A 12,706-nucleotide genomic window follows, 5' to 3' on the forward strand; every position below is an offset into this window, starting at 1 on the left:
CCCACCACGCTGGACCTCCCAGCCGGGGCAACCAACCAGCAGTCCCTTCTACCCCTACCCCTCCGGCAGAGTATGAGCTAGAGAAAATGGAGTCTGTGCAAAATCCTGAGTTTGCGCCCCCAGCCCCCTGCCCAAGCACCCCTTGCTGGCGGCCACTCAGATGTTGGAATCCACCCCCAAACAGCATCACTTTCAATGGTGTTTAGACTAGGGAGCCCAGATTCTTCTTTTAAATCTACCTGTGAATTGGGGTCCCCTGAAAGAACAACATAGTGATGGTCCTTGTTTGATGAAAGTGATGATACTTTCACACCCTGAAACAGCATCACTTTCAATGGTTAAACTGGGGACCTTGGATTCTCCCTTTAAATCCATGCCGAGGGTTGTAGATTTAGGGTAAGGAGCAACCTGGGAAATTAGCGCATGCCTCCGCTTTCAGGGAATTGCAATTGTTAAGCTGGGGCAGCACCAAGCTTCTCATAGCCTTTAAGGAGATTCTCTAGCTCCTATTAACACCCAGGTTTGGTGAAGTTTGGTTTAGGGGGTCCAAAGTTATAAACCCTCAAAGCTGTAGCCCCCAACTTCTATTAGCTCCCATTGGAAACAATGGGGGATGGGGCACCCCCTTTGGGAGTCCATAACTTTGGACCCCCTGAACCAAATCTCACCAAACTTGAGTGGTATCATCGGGAGAGTCTCCCAACAAATCCATGACATTTCAGTGCTGCTAACCTAAAAGCTGCGCCCCCTACAGACCACAAACTGAAAAAACACTAAAAATACAAAAAAACCACAAACTGGGGGCGGAGCTTCGGACATGTAATGGGGGGGTTGAACCCAAGAACCCCTCCTGATCTATGTCCTTGCCCTGTGGCAATCTCTGACATGAAAGCCCCACTCAAGACCACCCAGATGGAGAGGTGGGAGCGGTTCCGATGTGGCCAACCAAACAGGGCCACAGCGAAGAGGTCAGCGGGCATCCTTTCACGCCGGTACCTGAGTAGTCATCGACTGGTTTGTCCTCCTTCAGTTTCAAGGTGCTGTCAATGTGGGAACGATCCCTCAAGGCGGCCTTGGCATCCTCTGCTTCCTCTGTGGAGGGAGAGGAAAAACCGAGAGACTCAGTCATGGGTCACACAAAAGACAGCAGGGGCTCCGCGGTGGCTCGGAAAGGTGGGACAACTTTCTCATTCAGGTCTTTGACACCCTGTGCAGCTGTTTCCCCTGCCCATCCAGTGTGACTGGAGCTTTGGCAAGGGGCCAGCATCTGCCAGAGGAACCATCTTCTAAATTTAGAGTCTACAGCACTCTGACCATACAATCCATGGCGAGGCATGCCTGGGTGTGTGTGTGTGTTGATGTCCCAGGACCTGGAATGACAGGTAGGCCAAAGGTAATTTTCACCAGCTGTGACTGGCGTCTTCTGAGATCTTCTGAAGATGCCAGCCACAGATGCAGGCGAAACAGGAGAAAATGCTGCTGGAACACAGCCATACAACCTGGAAAACCTCCTACAACACCGTAAGCTTCTGTTCTTGAACAGGCATTTTAAAAAGGACTGCCAGAGGGACTGTTGAACTTAGGATGGTGTGTGCTGCTTTTACAGCAGACCCAGATCCCCTTGGCTTGTGTTGGAGCAGCACATCAGAGCCAATGTGGATGTCTGTTAATGACCAGGGAGCTTCCTTTTTCTTGCTCCACTCCTAAAGGTTTCCTACCTGGATCTATCCCAGTGGGCAGTGCGGGGTGAGCCGTGGCTGCAGGTGTTTCTAGGGCAGGGATTCTCAACCAGGGTTCCGTGGCTAAGCACAGGGTTCCATGAGCACATCCCAGGGTGGTTGAGCACAGGGTTCCATGAGCACATCCCAGGGGTACCCTGACAATGCTACCGCCTGCCCCCCACCCCACCGGAATCAAATGGATTTTGAAGGGGCGGGGGGAGGGGGGTTTGGAAACCTCATGGGCTTCCTTTAAACATCATGTAAAACTGCATTTTTTTGTTTGCCTCAAATGCGGTATTGGGGTGACCAAGGAGTTTCCCTTTAAATCCCCCCAAATCCATGCCGAATTGAGGCAAACAAACTACATGGCTGTCAATGCTGCTTTCCCTCCCCTCCCCTCCCCCTGCTTGCCACTCCCGCCACCTACAGGCCAAAAAAGGAAAAAGCCCTAAAAAAATTTTTAAAAAATTCAAATGAACCTCAAAGGTACCCTGAGATATGAAGAGGAAGGTCAAGGGTACCGCAACGTCGAAAAGGTTGGGAAACACTGTTCTAGGAGGTGTGGACTGCCACATAAAGGTGTCAGAAGGGCTCAGACAGAGCTCCCTGTTTCTGTGTTGTTGCATGAATTAGGCCCAGCCCCAATCTCTGTTTCTTTGGGTACAAAAAAAGCCCAAGCCACAGGATCTGGGCTGTACAAATAGGAATATAGTGTCTAGATCGAGGAAAGTAATTGTTCTACTCTACTCTGCGTTGGCCAGACCTCACCTGGATTATTGTGTTCAGTTCTGGGCACCGCAATTCAAGAAAGATATTGACAAGCTGGAATGGGTCCAGAGGAGAGCAACCAAAATGGTAAAAGGTCTGGAGTCCATGCCCTATGAGGAAAGACTTAGGGAGCTGGGGATATTTAGCCAGGAGAAGTGAAAGTTAAGGGGGGGACATGATAGCCATGTTTAGGTATTTGAAGGGATGCCATGTCAAAGAGGCTTGTTTTCTGCAGCTCTAGAGACTAGGACCAGGAGTCAGGGGTTCAAGGTGCAGCAAAAGAGATTCCACCTAAACATCAGGAAAACCTCCTGACCGTCAGGGCTGTTCAACAGTGGAATGTACCACCTTGGGGGGTGGTACAGTCTCCTTCTTTGGAGGTTTTTAAAGAGAGACTGGATAGCCATTTGACAGGAGTGCTTTGATTGTGTGGTCCTGCACGGCAGGGGGTTGGACTTGATGGTCCTTGGGGTCTTTTCCAACTCTACAATCAGAGTGGACCTCCGCATGACCAAGGCTCTGGAGAGCTGCAACCGGAATTGGACAGTCCCGAGCTAGAGGGGCAGACTCCATGGAAGGGAGCTTCACACATTTGCATTTGTGTACTTCCTGCTGGATTTGCATGGGCACTTCTGGCCCTTTCCCACTCTGGAGCACTGAGCCTGACTGTCTCTCCCCACAGCTCTCACAGGCCAGTTTCTTAGGGGCTGACTTGGAACTCACCTGGCAGATCCACACTGAGCGCCTGAGGCAAACCGCTAGCCCTGTCAAGCACACGTGCATTCATGCATTAAGCTGCGAGCAGCGAGGCTTTCCCAGTTAAGTGAACGAGTGCAGATGGGAAGACACTCCCTTCGTGCATCTCCCCTCTTGGCACATGTGTGTGGACCAATGGTGGCATTCTGCCTCTTCCAGAGAAATATAGGGGCTTAACTCCTTTGTGGCTTCACTCGCCTTGACCTAATTCCTTTCCAGTGGGGCTCAGCGTGGGTGTGGAGCAGGTCTGTTTGGCCGGAATCTGAGCCCAGCCAATCAGAAGGCTGGAGACAGCTTTCCTTAGTCCCCAAAATAGATGTTAGACTCAGCTCTGGTTACACTTTGGCACCAGCTGTGTGTTCAAGTGCAGTCGGCACCGAGGGATGTCCCTTCCCACTGCCACCACCCCCCCATGCCAATGACAGGTGATCATCCGATCCCGGACACATGAAATTTAAACACACATGTAGAATTCTTCTGGCTGTTCTGACAGCAGCTGTCTCTAGAGGACAACGGCCATCTGAATTCTCCACAGCAGGCTGGAGGGCAGCTTCAGCGGGATGAAAATCCCATTTTCTTAAAACCCACAGCAAGAAACTTAGAGGACCAAAATAAAAGGCATGTGGGGCACCTAAGGACTAACACACACCCCTCCCACATTTCAACAGGAACTTTCTTGAGTCACAGCTCAACAGATCGAGGCACTTGTGGAAGTTCATTCTGAAATACATGTTGCTTTCTTTTATTTGGCGATGGGAGACTAACACCCCCACCCCCTTCCAATCATCCTTAGAGGGTCAGATGCAGAGGTGGGATCCAGCACGTTCTCACAGGTTCCTATAGAGTAGGTTGGCCACTCATATTTGTGTGTGTGCCGAGAGGGGTTGGCCAATTGGGTGATTTTGCTACTATGGATTTTTGCCTTAGTTACACCCCTCCTCTCAGCAGTAGAAGACAGAACTTGAAGTAGTCTAGCAGGGTGGTGCACTGGATGCAGGCAGGCAGCTCATGCCTCAGGCATTCAAGGTTTTTCCTACCAAGGACTAGCTGCCAAGGCCCTTGCCACAGTTCTGCCTAGGAATGCACCCTGGCCCTGAATGCCCGTCACTGCCACGCTCGGAATGCCCCGCCCAGCTCCATTGGCGCTATGCCACAGTTTGAATCCCACCACCATGAAAACCTGTTACTAAAATTTTTGGATCCCACCACTGGTCAGATGGATGTTACAAATCCCTGAAGCACCTTTGAAAGGATGCTGGAGAAATTTCCTTTAGGAAATTTCCTTTTTAGATACAAGTTTGTTCCCTTTGCCTCAGCCACTGAGCAGCACTTAGCTGTTGAGGTGCTTTATCAGTAACAAATATTAGTCATCAATAAAGAAGCAGCTGTCCCTGAATTCAGCCAAGACCCCCTCAGCTCTGCTGGACCAGCAAATGCTTTGTGCATCACCAAAGTGACCCACAGGTTACCTCTGGGATGCAGAACAAACCGCTCTTCGCTGATAGCTGGACCTTCAAACAGGCCAAGGAACTTCTGGGAGGCCCACATTTTCTCTCCAACTGAAGCCCAGTCTGTGTGGACGTGAACAAGCTGTGTTTTGCCCTGGCTTGTTGAAGCTCCAGCCATCGAGTGGAAAGCGACTCTGCACCCAGATGGGCCCCGTCCCAACCAAACCCTCAGCAGCTCCTACCCCATGACCCCTCCCCAGATCACGCTAGCGAGTCAAAAGATTAAGCATAACACGGGGGCCTCCAAGGAGGTATGGCGGGGGTGTGGGGGGGAGGCAGAACCTCTTCGGGTGAGCTGAGTGGCAGCATCGGCTCCTGGGATGGCTGCTTTGGTCAGAGGGTCCCCAGCCAGGGCTGGACTGGCATCATCAGAAGGGGTCCCGCCACCTCTGGGAAGAGCGTCCCCGTTGCTAGTCAAGCCAGCTTCACTGGAGTCATCCGCTTGAGGCTGGTGGGGGCCCCCAGGAGCCGGTGGGTTCAGGCTGGGTGGGTCTTGCCCATCTTCTCCAGCCTCAACGGCAAGGTCGTCATTGTCCTCCTCCTCTTCCTCCTTATGAGAAATCTCTCCTCCTGCCAAACGGACACTCTCCCCTTCTGTTCCTTCTTCCTCCTCAGCATCTTTCACATCACTGGCCAAGGCTGCCAGGAACTCCCTTGCCATGATGACAACTTCTTCTTCATCATTCCCATCAGACTCTACTGCCTCAAATACCCCAGAATCCTCCATTGGTCTACTTCCTGCCACTCTCTTGCTCAAGCGGCTTCCCCCTTCCTCTCTAGAACCTTCCTCTTCTCCTTCCTCCAGAGACTTTACAACCTCCTCCCGTTCCGTTTCTTCCATGTCCTGCAGGGTTACGTCCAGCGCCTCCAGTGGGTTCCTTGTGGTGGGGCCGACGTATAAGCCTCCCATATCTTCACCCAAATGTGCAGCTTGGGTGCTCTGAGTCCCCTGAGGAGATGGTTCCTCTCTGGCCTCTGAGGACTCCACGCTTCTTCCTGGGGTGGTGGCTCTGCTGTGCCCTGGACGCCACTGGGCCCCACCTGCATTTATACCTTCCTGCTCATTCTCCTGAGATTTGGGAGCTCCCTCTGTGGCAAGGGCACCTTCTGCTTCCTCCTCTTCTGCAACATCATCCTGGGCACGGGGCTCTCCGCGTGCGTCCTGGTGGCTAACTGAATGCTGGAGGAGGAATCCCTTTCCAGGAAGCTGAGCAGCGTCGCCACAGAGCATCCCCTCCTTCTGGGCTAGGCTTGGGTCTCCAGACAACAAGTGGCCCTCGGCCAAGCTGGCAGCCTCTTCCGTGCCATCCGGGGCAGAAACTTGCAGTTCTAAATAGTTAGAACATGATCAGTCAGTTTGATCGGCCCCCTCGCTTCAAAAACAGCCCGTGTTTTTACACTGCGTACGCGGCGTCTCTCAGGGCCAAACTCCCTTTCCAATTAAAGGGATGTTGAAGTGGAGGCACATTTTGAGGCTCTTAAAAATACATTTGGAATCCTCTCCCAACCACCGAGCCTGGAATCTAGCTCGCTTTTCCTGCTGCTATCAATAAACTCTGTGCAAACAGGTGCTGCTGGGGAGGACTCTCTCATCCCATCTCATCCCAAAGAGATCACTCTTCGGCAAGCCTCCCAGCCCACCCAGCTGTAGTCCAGGGAACACAGGGGATGGAGCGGGGGTGAATCTGTAGGGTTTCTTGTCCTTCTGGACACCAGCAGACCTAAGCAGCCAAACAGAGATGCCAGAAGTATGAAGAGGTGGCCCTAAGAGCCAGACAGCAGAAGGTAGTTTAAGAGACTGGAATTCCAAGACAGGAAAGACGACAAAAGATGGCTGCCTTAGGAGTGTCCACCACATCCTACCCTTTCCAGCAGGAAAAGAATCCTTGCTAAGTTATTTGTGATGCAGCCAAGAGTCCAAAACCTGCCCGCCCACCTTGGTGACCCCAGACCCGGGAGCAAAGATGGCGTCTATCCTGGCACGCTGCCAGCAGCCCCGCCATGGGACTGGCTGGGTGTGCAACAGCTGGGCACAGACGGCAGCCTCTCAGTACCCCACAGAACTATCCCTCGTGCTGGCATGGAACGCGTCCCCTCTTCCCTCCTTCCCCTCCTCCCTCCAGAGGCAGGATGGCGTCCTATGGCATCACCCAGACAGATGCTGCAGCTCTCTAGGACGGACGTGCCCCGTCTTTTTGAGCCTGCAGGCCCCTTTGGGATGATGAAGAAGAAGAGTTTGGATTTATATCCCCCCTTTCTCTCCTGCAGGACAATCTCCTTGCCCTTCCCCCCTCACAACAAACACCCTGTGAAGTGGGTGGGGCTGAGAGAGTTCCGAGAAGCTGTGACTAGCCCAAGGTCACCCGGCTGGCATGTGTGGGAGTGTACAGGCTAATCTGAATTCCCCAGATAAGCCTCCACAGCTCAGGCGGCAGAGCGGGGAATCAAACCCGGTTCCTCCAGATTAGATACACGAGCTCTTAACCTCCTACGCCACTGCTGCTCCTGGAATGATGGGTACAGCCACTAAGTGGCACCTGCAGGAGGTGGAGCAAAACACAAAATGGCTGCCAGAAGAGGCTGGGCCGGCCGGCCACCCAGACAGGAAGACGGTCATGCCTGGGAGAAGAGGGGTCATTTGAAAAAGCACCAACGTTTGGGTGGCAGGAGCCGCTAAACCATCATTTTAATCTTCACAGGCAACGGATCTCCCGTGGGCAAGAAGCAACCACTTTCAACAAACACTGGGCAGGGCAGGCCACAGGACAGGAGTCTGTGAGTGCCCTGGTGCCCACAGGTACCATGTTGGGGGTCCCTGCTGTAAGATGGCACAGGGGTTGCAACTGCTTTGGGCAGTGAATTCCAGAGGGGCCACCCCCCCACCCACCCCTCTCAGGGTTTGGAGAGACTGAACCCCATGGAAGGGGCTGGCATCATCCAATTTCCCACCTGCCATAATGTCTTGTCCCTCAACAAAGCCAGAGAGCCACCAGTGTTCCTCCTGGGGATGTCAAACAACCCCCAGCGAAAGAAGGGACTTGCAGGCCAGCAAAGGACCCCACCCTTCCTGTGACCTTCGAGGGGTCATATAAAGGACCCTCCCTCCCCTCCTCCTCAGCCCCAAAGTGAGGAGAGCCTTTAAATACACCAAGCGCTGAATTGTGCTGACCTGCACATGGCAAGCGGATGAGCTCCCTCCAGCAAAATGGGCTGAAGGTTACGGGCTTAGCACCCCACAAGCTCCCTCATGGAGCTAAAAATACACCCCCGGCAGCCAGGGGAGAGGAGGAGAATCTGCCGGGAGCCACCAGCAGTCAGAGAAACTCCCTCCATGGCTCCGTCCCCTGGTGGGACCCCCTCCCTGAAGGCCTCTGCCAAAGGCAATCCCCCTTCTCCTTTCCCCGGGTCTGTGGGAGGAAAAGGCTCAAGTTGCAGGTAGAGACAGTGACATCTCCAGCAGGCCCTGCAAAGCCAGGGGAAAGCTGACCCTCCAAGAGGCATGTGCGGGGGCGGGGGGGCGGGGGCTGTACAGTAGACTGCGTGCCCTGTGCCAAGGAGCCAAAGACCTCTTCAGCAAGAATGCCAGTCCTCTGGCCCAGGGCCTCCGGAAATTACCGGAGGGAGAGGAGACTCCCACCCCACGCTCCTCCACGGGGAAGGTGGCCATGTCTACAGCAAACCTGCCTGCCCCTGCTGGGCTCCCAAGCAGTGTTTGAACACAAGTGGAGAACACCCACCCGGTGGTGGTGAAGAACAAAGATCCACGTTCGTTAATCACTGACCAGGTCCCCTTCGATCCCCAAATGCCTCCTCCAGCCTGGAGAAATTGTACCAGAGAACCACCCCCACCCCCCTCCGCATTGCTGACAACCTCCAGAACCCTAGAGATCGCCTCACAGCCCCACTGGCTTGCTGCTGGGTAGGGGCTGATGGGAATTAGAACTATAACATCTTGGAGGCTGGGGCACCAAGCACCACTGTGTCTCCTAGAGGTTAGACCCAGAGGACCAGCCTCTCACTCTCTCCCTCCCTCTCTCTCCCTCCCCCTCCCTCCTCTCTCTCTCCCTCTCTCTCCCCCCCTCTCTCTCTCTGCCCAAGGAAATGCTTCGTGGCCTGCTTCTCTCTTCCCACATATTCTCACAACCTCAACAAGTTAGGACCGGCTCAGGGTTTTTCGTTGTCCCCAGAAAGGAACTGCCCTGACTGCTGGGGTTTGTCCAGGCAGCCGCCAGGCAGGTGCAGGCGTAGTCCCAGCCTGCAGCCATGTTGGCGCAGAGATGCAGGCCCAGAAGGGCATGAAAAAGGAGTGTGACAAAACCTCTACCACTTCACACCTCTTCAGAGGTGTAGCTAGGGAAAATGGAGCCTGCAAGCAAAATCTACGCTTTTAAGCTATGCCTCCCTTATGGATGGGCGGCCTCCCACGACCAAGAGCCGCCCTCCCCACTTTGCCCCACTATGACCAAAGAACAATTTTTTGCACCATGTCATCTCAAAGTCACAATCACATTATAGAACATGCCCCAACTCACAAATCTGGACTCCCTGGTTGAAACAACATTGAGAAAGTGATGATGTTGTTTGAGGGTAGAATCCGGGGGAATCCACTGAAATAACAGTATCATCATGCCTTTTTAATGTTGTTTAGACTAAAGAGCCCAGATTCTTCTTTTAAATCCACCTTAAAGGGAGAATCTGGGCTCTCTAGTTTAAACAACATTGAAAGTGGTGCTGTTTCAGGGAGGATTCACCCCCCCCCCTCAAAAAAAGCATCACTTTCAATATTGCTTAGACAAGGGAGCCCAGATTCTCCTTTTAAATCCACCTTAAAGGGAGAATCTGGGCACCCTAGTTCAAACAACATTGAAAATGATGCTGTTTCAGGGTAGATCCCCCCCCCCCCCGCAAAAAAAAAAAACAGAATCACTTTCAATGTTGGTTGTTGTGTGTTTTCCAGGCTGTGTGACTGTGATCTGGTAGATCTTGTTCCTAATATTTCACCTGCATCTGTGGCTGGCATCTTCAGAGGTGTATCACAGAGAGAAGTCTGTTATACACTGTGTCCAGACTTCTCTTATTACAGACTTCTCTCTGTGATACATCTCTGAAGATGCCAGCCACAGATGCAGGAGAAACATTAGGAACAAGATCTACCAGACCACAGCCACTCAGCCGGAAAACCCACAACAACCAGGTGAATCCATCTGTGAAAGCCTTCGACAATACTTTCAATGTTTTTTAATCGAGGGAGCCCAGATTCTCCCTTTAAATCCACTCAGAAGGGGCCAGAAGGAACCAGAATCTGGGGACAATTTGAGGGTGCCAGTTAGGGGAGCAATGTTTAAGTTAGAAGTACCAAAATTTCAGGCTACTTTCAGGCTACTATCCTGATGATACCACCCAGGTTGAGTGAGGTTTGGTTCAGGGGATCCAAAGTTATGGACCCTCAAAGGGAAGCCCTATCTACTATTAGCTCCCATTGGAAACAATGGGGGCTGGGGAACCCCTTTTGGGGGTCCATAACTTTGGATTCCCTAAACCAAACTTCACCAAACCTGGCTAGTATCAGCAAGAGAGTATCCTTATGATACCACCCAGGTTTAGTGAAGTTTGGTTCAGGGGGTCCAAAGTTATGGATCCGCAAAGGGAAGCCACATCTACTATAGCTCCCATTGGAAACAATGGGGGATGGGGCACCCCCTTTGGGGATCCATAACTTTGGACCCCCTAAACCAAACTTCACCAAACCTGGACAGTATCATCAGGAGTGTCCCCTGATGATAACCTGAAATTTTGGTGCCACTAGTCTTAAAAGTGCGCCCCCTGCCAGCCGACAAAGTAAAAACAGTAAAATATTTTTTAAAATACATTTTTGAGTTTTGGCGCCCCCTGCAGGCGTGCACCCGGTGCAACGTGCCCCCTGTGCCCTGGTGGCTACGCCACTGCACCTCACGCTTGCTTCGATGTGCAGCCCCATGCTGAGAGCATCACAAACAAGCCAGAGCATGAGGCCCCCACTGATTGATTGCACCCTCTCTCAAGTTGGTGCCTCTTTCGACCACTTCCTGCACTTATTCAGGACAGAGCATCAGCACACAGCAAGAGAGTCGGATCAAACGTCTCCACACTGGCCAACTCTTTCCCTTCCCTTATTGGAGGGGGGAGCCAAGACACAAGCTGTCTCCCCCTTCCCCAACACACAACAGTCCACCACTGCTGCAGTCCGTCCCCCTCCCCACTCTACTTTGTCACCCCCTCCCAGGCGGGTCTCATGCGCAGCCTCAACACTCTGGACTCTGCCAGCCCTTCACCTGCCTCTGCGAGGATGAAGGATTCAATCCACTGGTGCTTATATCCACCTGGAATAAAAATATAGACCCCCCCCTCCCCCACAAGGCACCAGCCTGTATTCCGTTTTCTTTTGCATTAATATCTTAATATCTTGAATTAATATCTTCCCTATCTTCTTTTGCATTAATATCATTCATTCATAACCCTGGAAGTTGCCAGAACCCAACTTCTCAAGTGACAAATTAAAAGATGTCCTCTGCAGGTACACACAGTGGAATCCTGGGCCAAACTACTGCCTGAAATGCCCTGTGTGAAGGACTCTGCCCCTCTAAAAACGGAAGACAGCGGCTTCTTTTACTGAAGAAGAGTCTGAATTTACACCCTGTTTTTCTCTTCCTTTAAGGACTAGCCCCAGGTCACCCAGCAGGCTTCATGTGTAAGAGAAGGAAAACAAATCCACTTCACCAGATTGGAGTCCACCCCTGCCATGGAGCAGCATCAAACCCAGTTCTACAGATGAGAGTCCTCTGCTCTTAACCACTACACCGGGCTGGTTCTCTGCCAGTGGCATAGCACAAAGGGGGCGGGGGGCTGCGCACGTGATGCACCGGGTTGTGTGCCGGTATGGGGGCGGGTGGGGGTGTGGCAGGGCACAGGGCGCATGCGTGCCCTGGGCGCAGTTCCCCTTACTCCGGCCCTGCTCTCTGCATTAACCTGCAACTATTCCAAAATTACATCAGTAGTACTTAACATAGTCACCCTACAGGCAGAGGTGGGATCCAGCAGGTTCTCACAGGTTCCCGAGAGTAGGTTACTAATTATTTGTGTGTGCCGAGAGGGAGTTACTAATTGGTGATTTTGCCACGTGATTTTTGCCTTAGTTACACCCTCCTCTCAGCAGTAGTGCGCAGAACTTGAAGCAGTCTAACGGGAGGTGCGCTGGCGTGCGTGGCAGCCTGCGCCTGCGTGCATTCGTTTCCCGCCCAAGGACCGGCGCAGCGGCTGCGTCCTTGCCACAGCCTCGCCCAGGAATGCCCCATCCCTGGAATGCCCAGCCACGCCCCCGTCGTGCCCCACCCAGCCCCATTGGCGCTACGCCACAGTTTGAATCCCACCACCATGGGAACCTGTTACTAAAATTTTTGGATCCCACCACTGCCTACAGGGCAATATGATTGATATTGATGTGTGTGTGTGTGTGCGTGCGCGTGTGTGCGCGTGCATATATATACACACACGTGTGTGTATGTGTGTGTGTATGTATGTATGTATGTAGTAGGCAGTGTCTGACCCTCTTCCACTTGCTGCAGAGAAATCCCATTGCCAGCAGTGGCCAGTGAGGGCAAACAGGCGCTCCCTGAAGCAGCCACCATGCACACCACGCACAGCCATCCACGTGGATCCGACTACATGGAGGTGCATGGAAACAGGGATTTGCTTTAATTGCCTGTTCCTTCATCTCCGTGTAGAGTCGTTCTGTGCATGCTCGTGCAGATGTGGATCCGCAAGGTTAAAAATACATTTAAAAATCCCACCCCAACACAATGCAGCAGCCAATCAGGATAGCTCCTGAGCAGATTGCGTGTTCAATCTGCCTCAGTGGGGAATCCTTCGTTGCTGCTGCATTTCTGGGAACAACTATTGTTTGTGGGGCAGAAGCTA

The 12,706-nt window shown here is 52.6% G+C and overlaps 1 protein-coding gene across 1 annotated transcript in view; it reads right to left on the reverse strand.

Moving 5' to 3' along the window:
* Window positions 1–12,706, reverse strand: part of SRL (sarcalumenin) — a 44,616-nt gene that overhangs the window by 19,030 nt on the left and 12,880 nt on the right. Inside the window, 3 exon segments of the mRNA XM_048493883.1 lie at window positions 838–847; window positions 997–1,092; window positions 5,036–6,082. Coding sequence (XP_048349840.1) covers window positions 838–847; window positions 997–1,092; window positions 5,036–6,082 — 1,153 coding nt within the window.

The sequence above is a fragment of the Sphaerodactylus townsendi genome, linkage group LG04 (genome assembly GCF_021028975.2).
Source record: "Sphaerodactylus townsendi isolate TG3544 linkage group LG04, MPM_Stown_v2.3, whole genome shotgun sequence".
In the NCBI taxonomy this organism is placed as follows: Eukaryota; Metazoa; Chordata; class Lepidosauria; order Squamata; family Sphaerodactylidae; genus Sphaerodactylus; species Sphaerodactylus townsendi.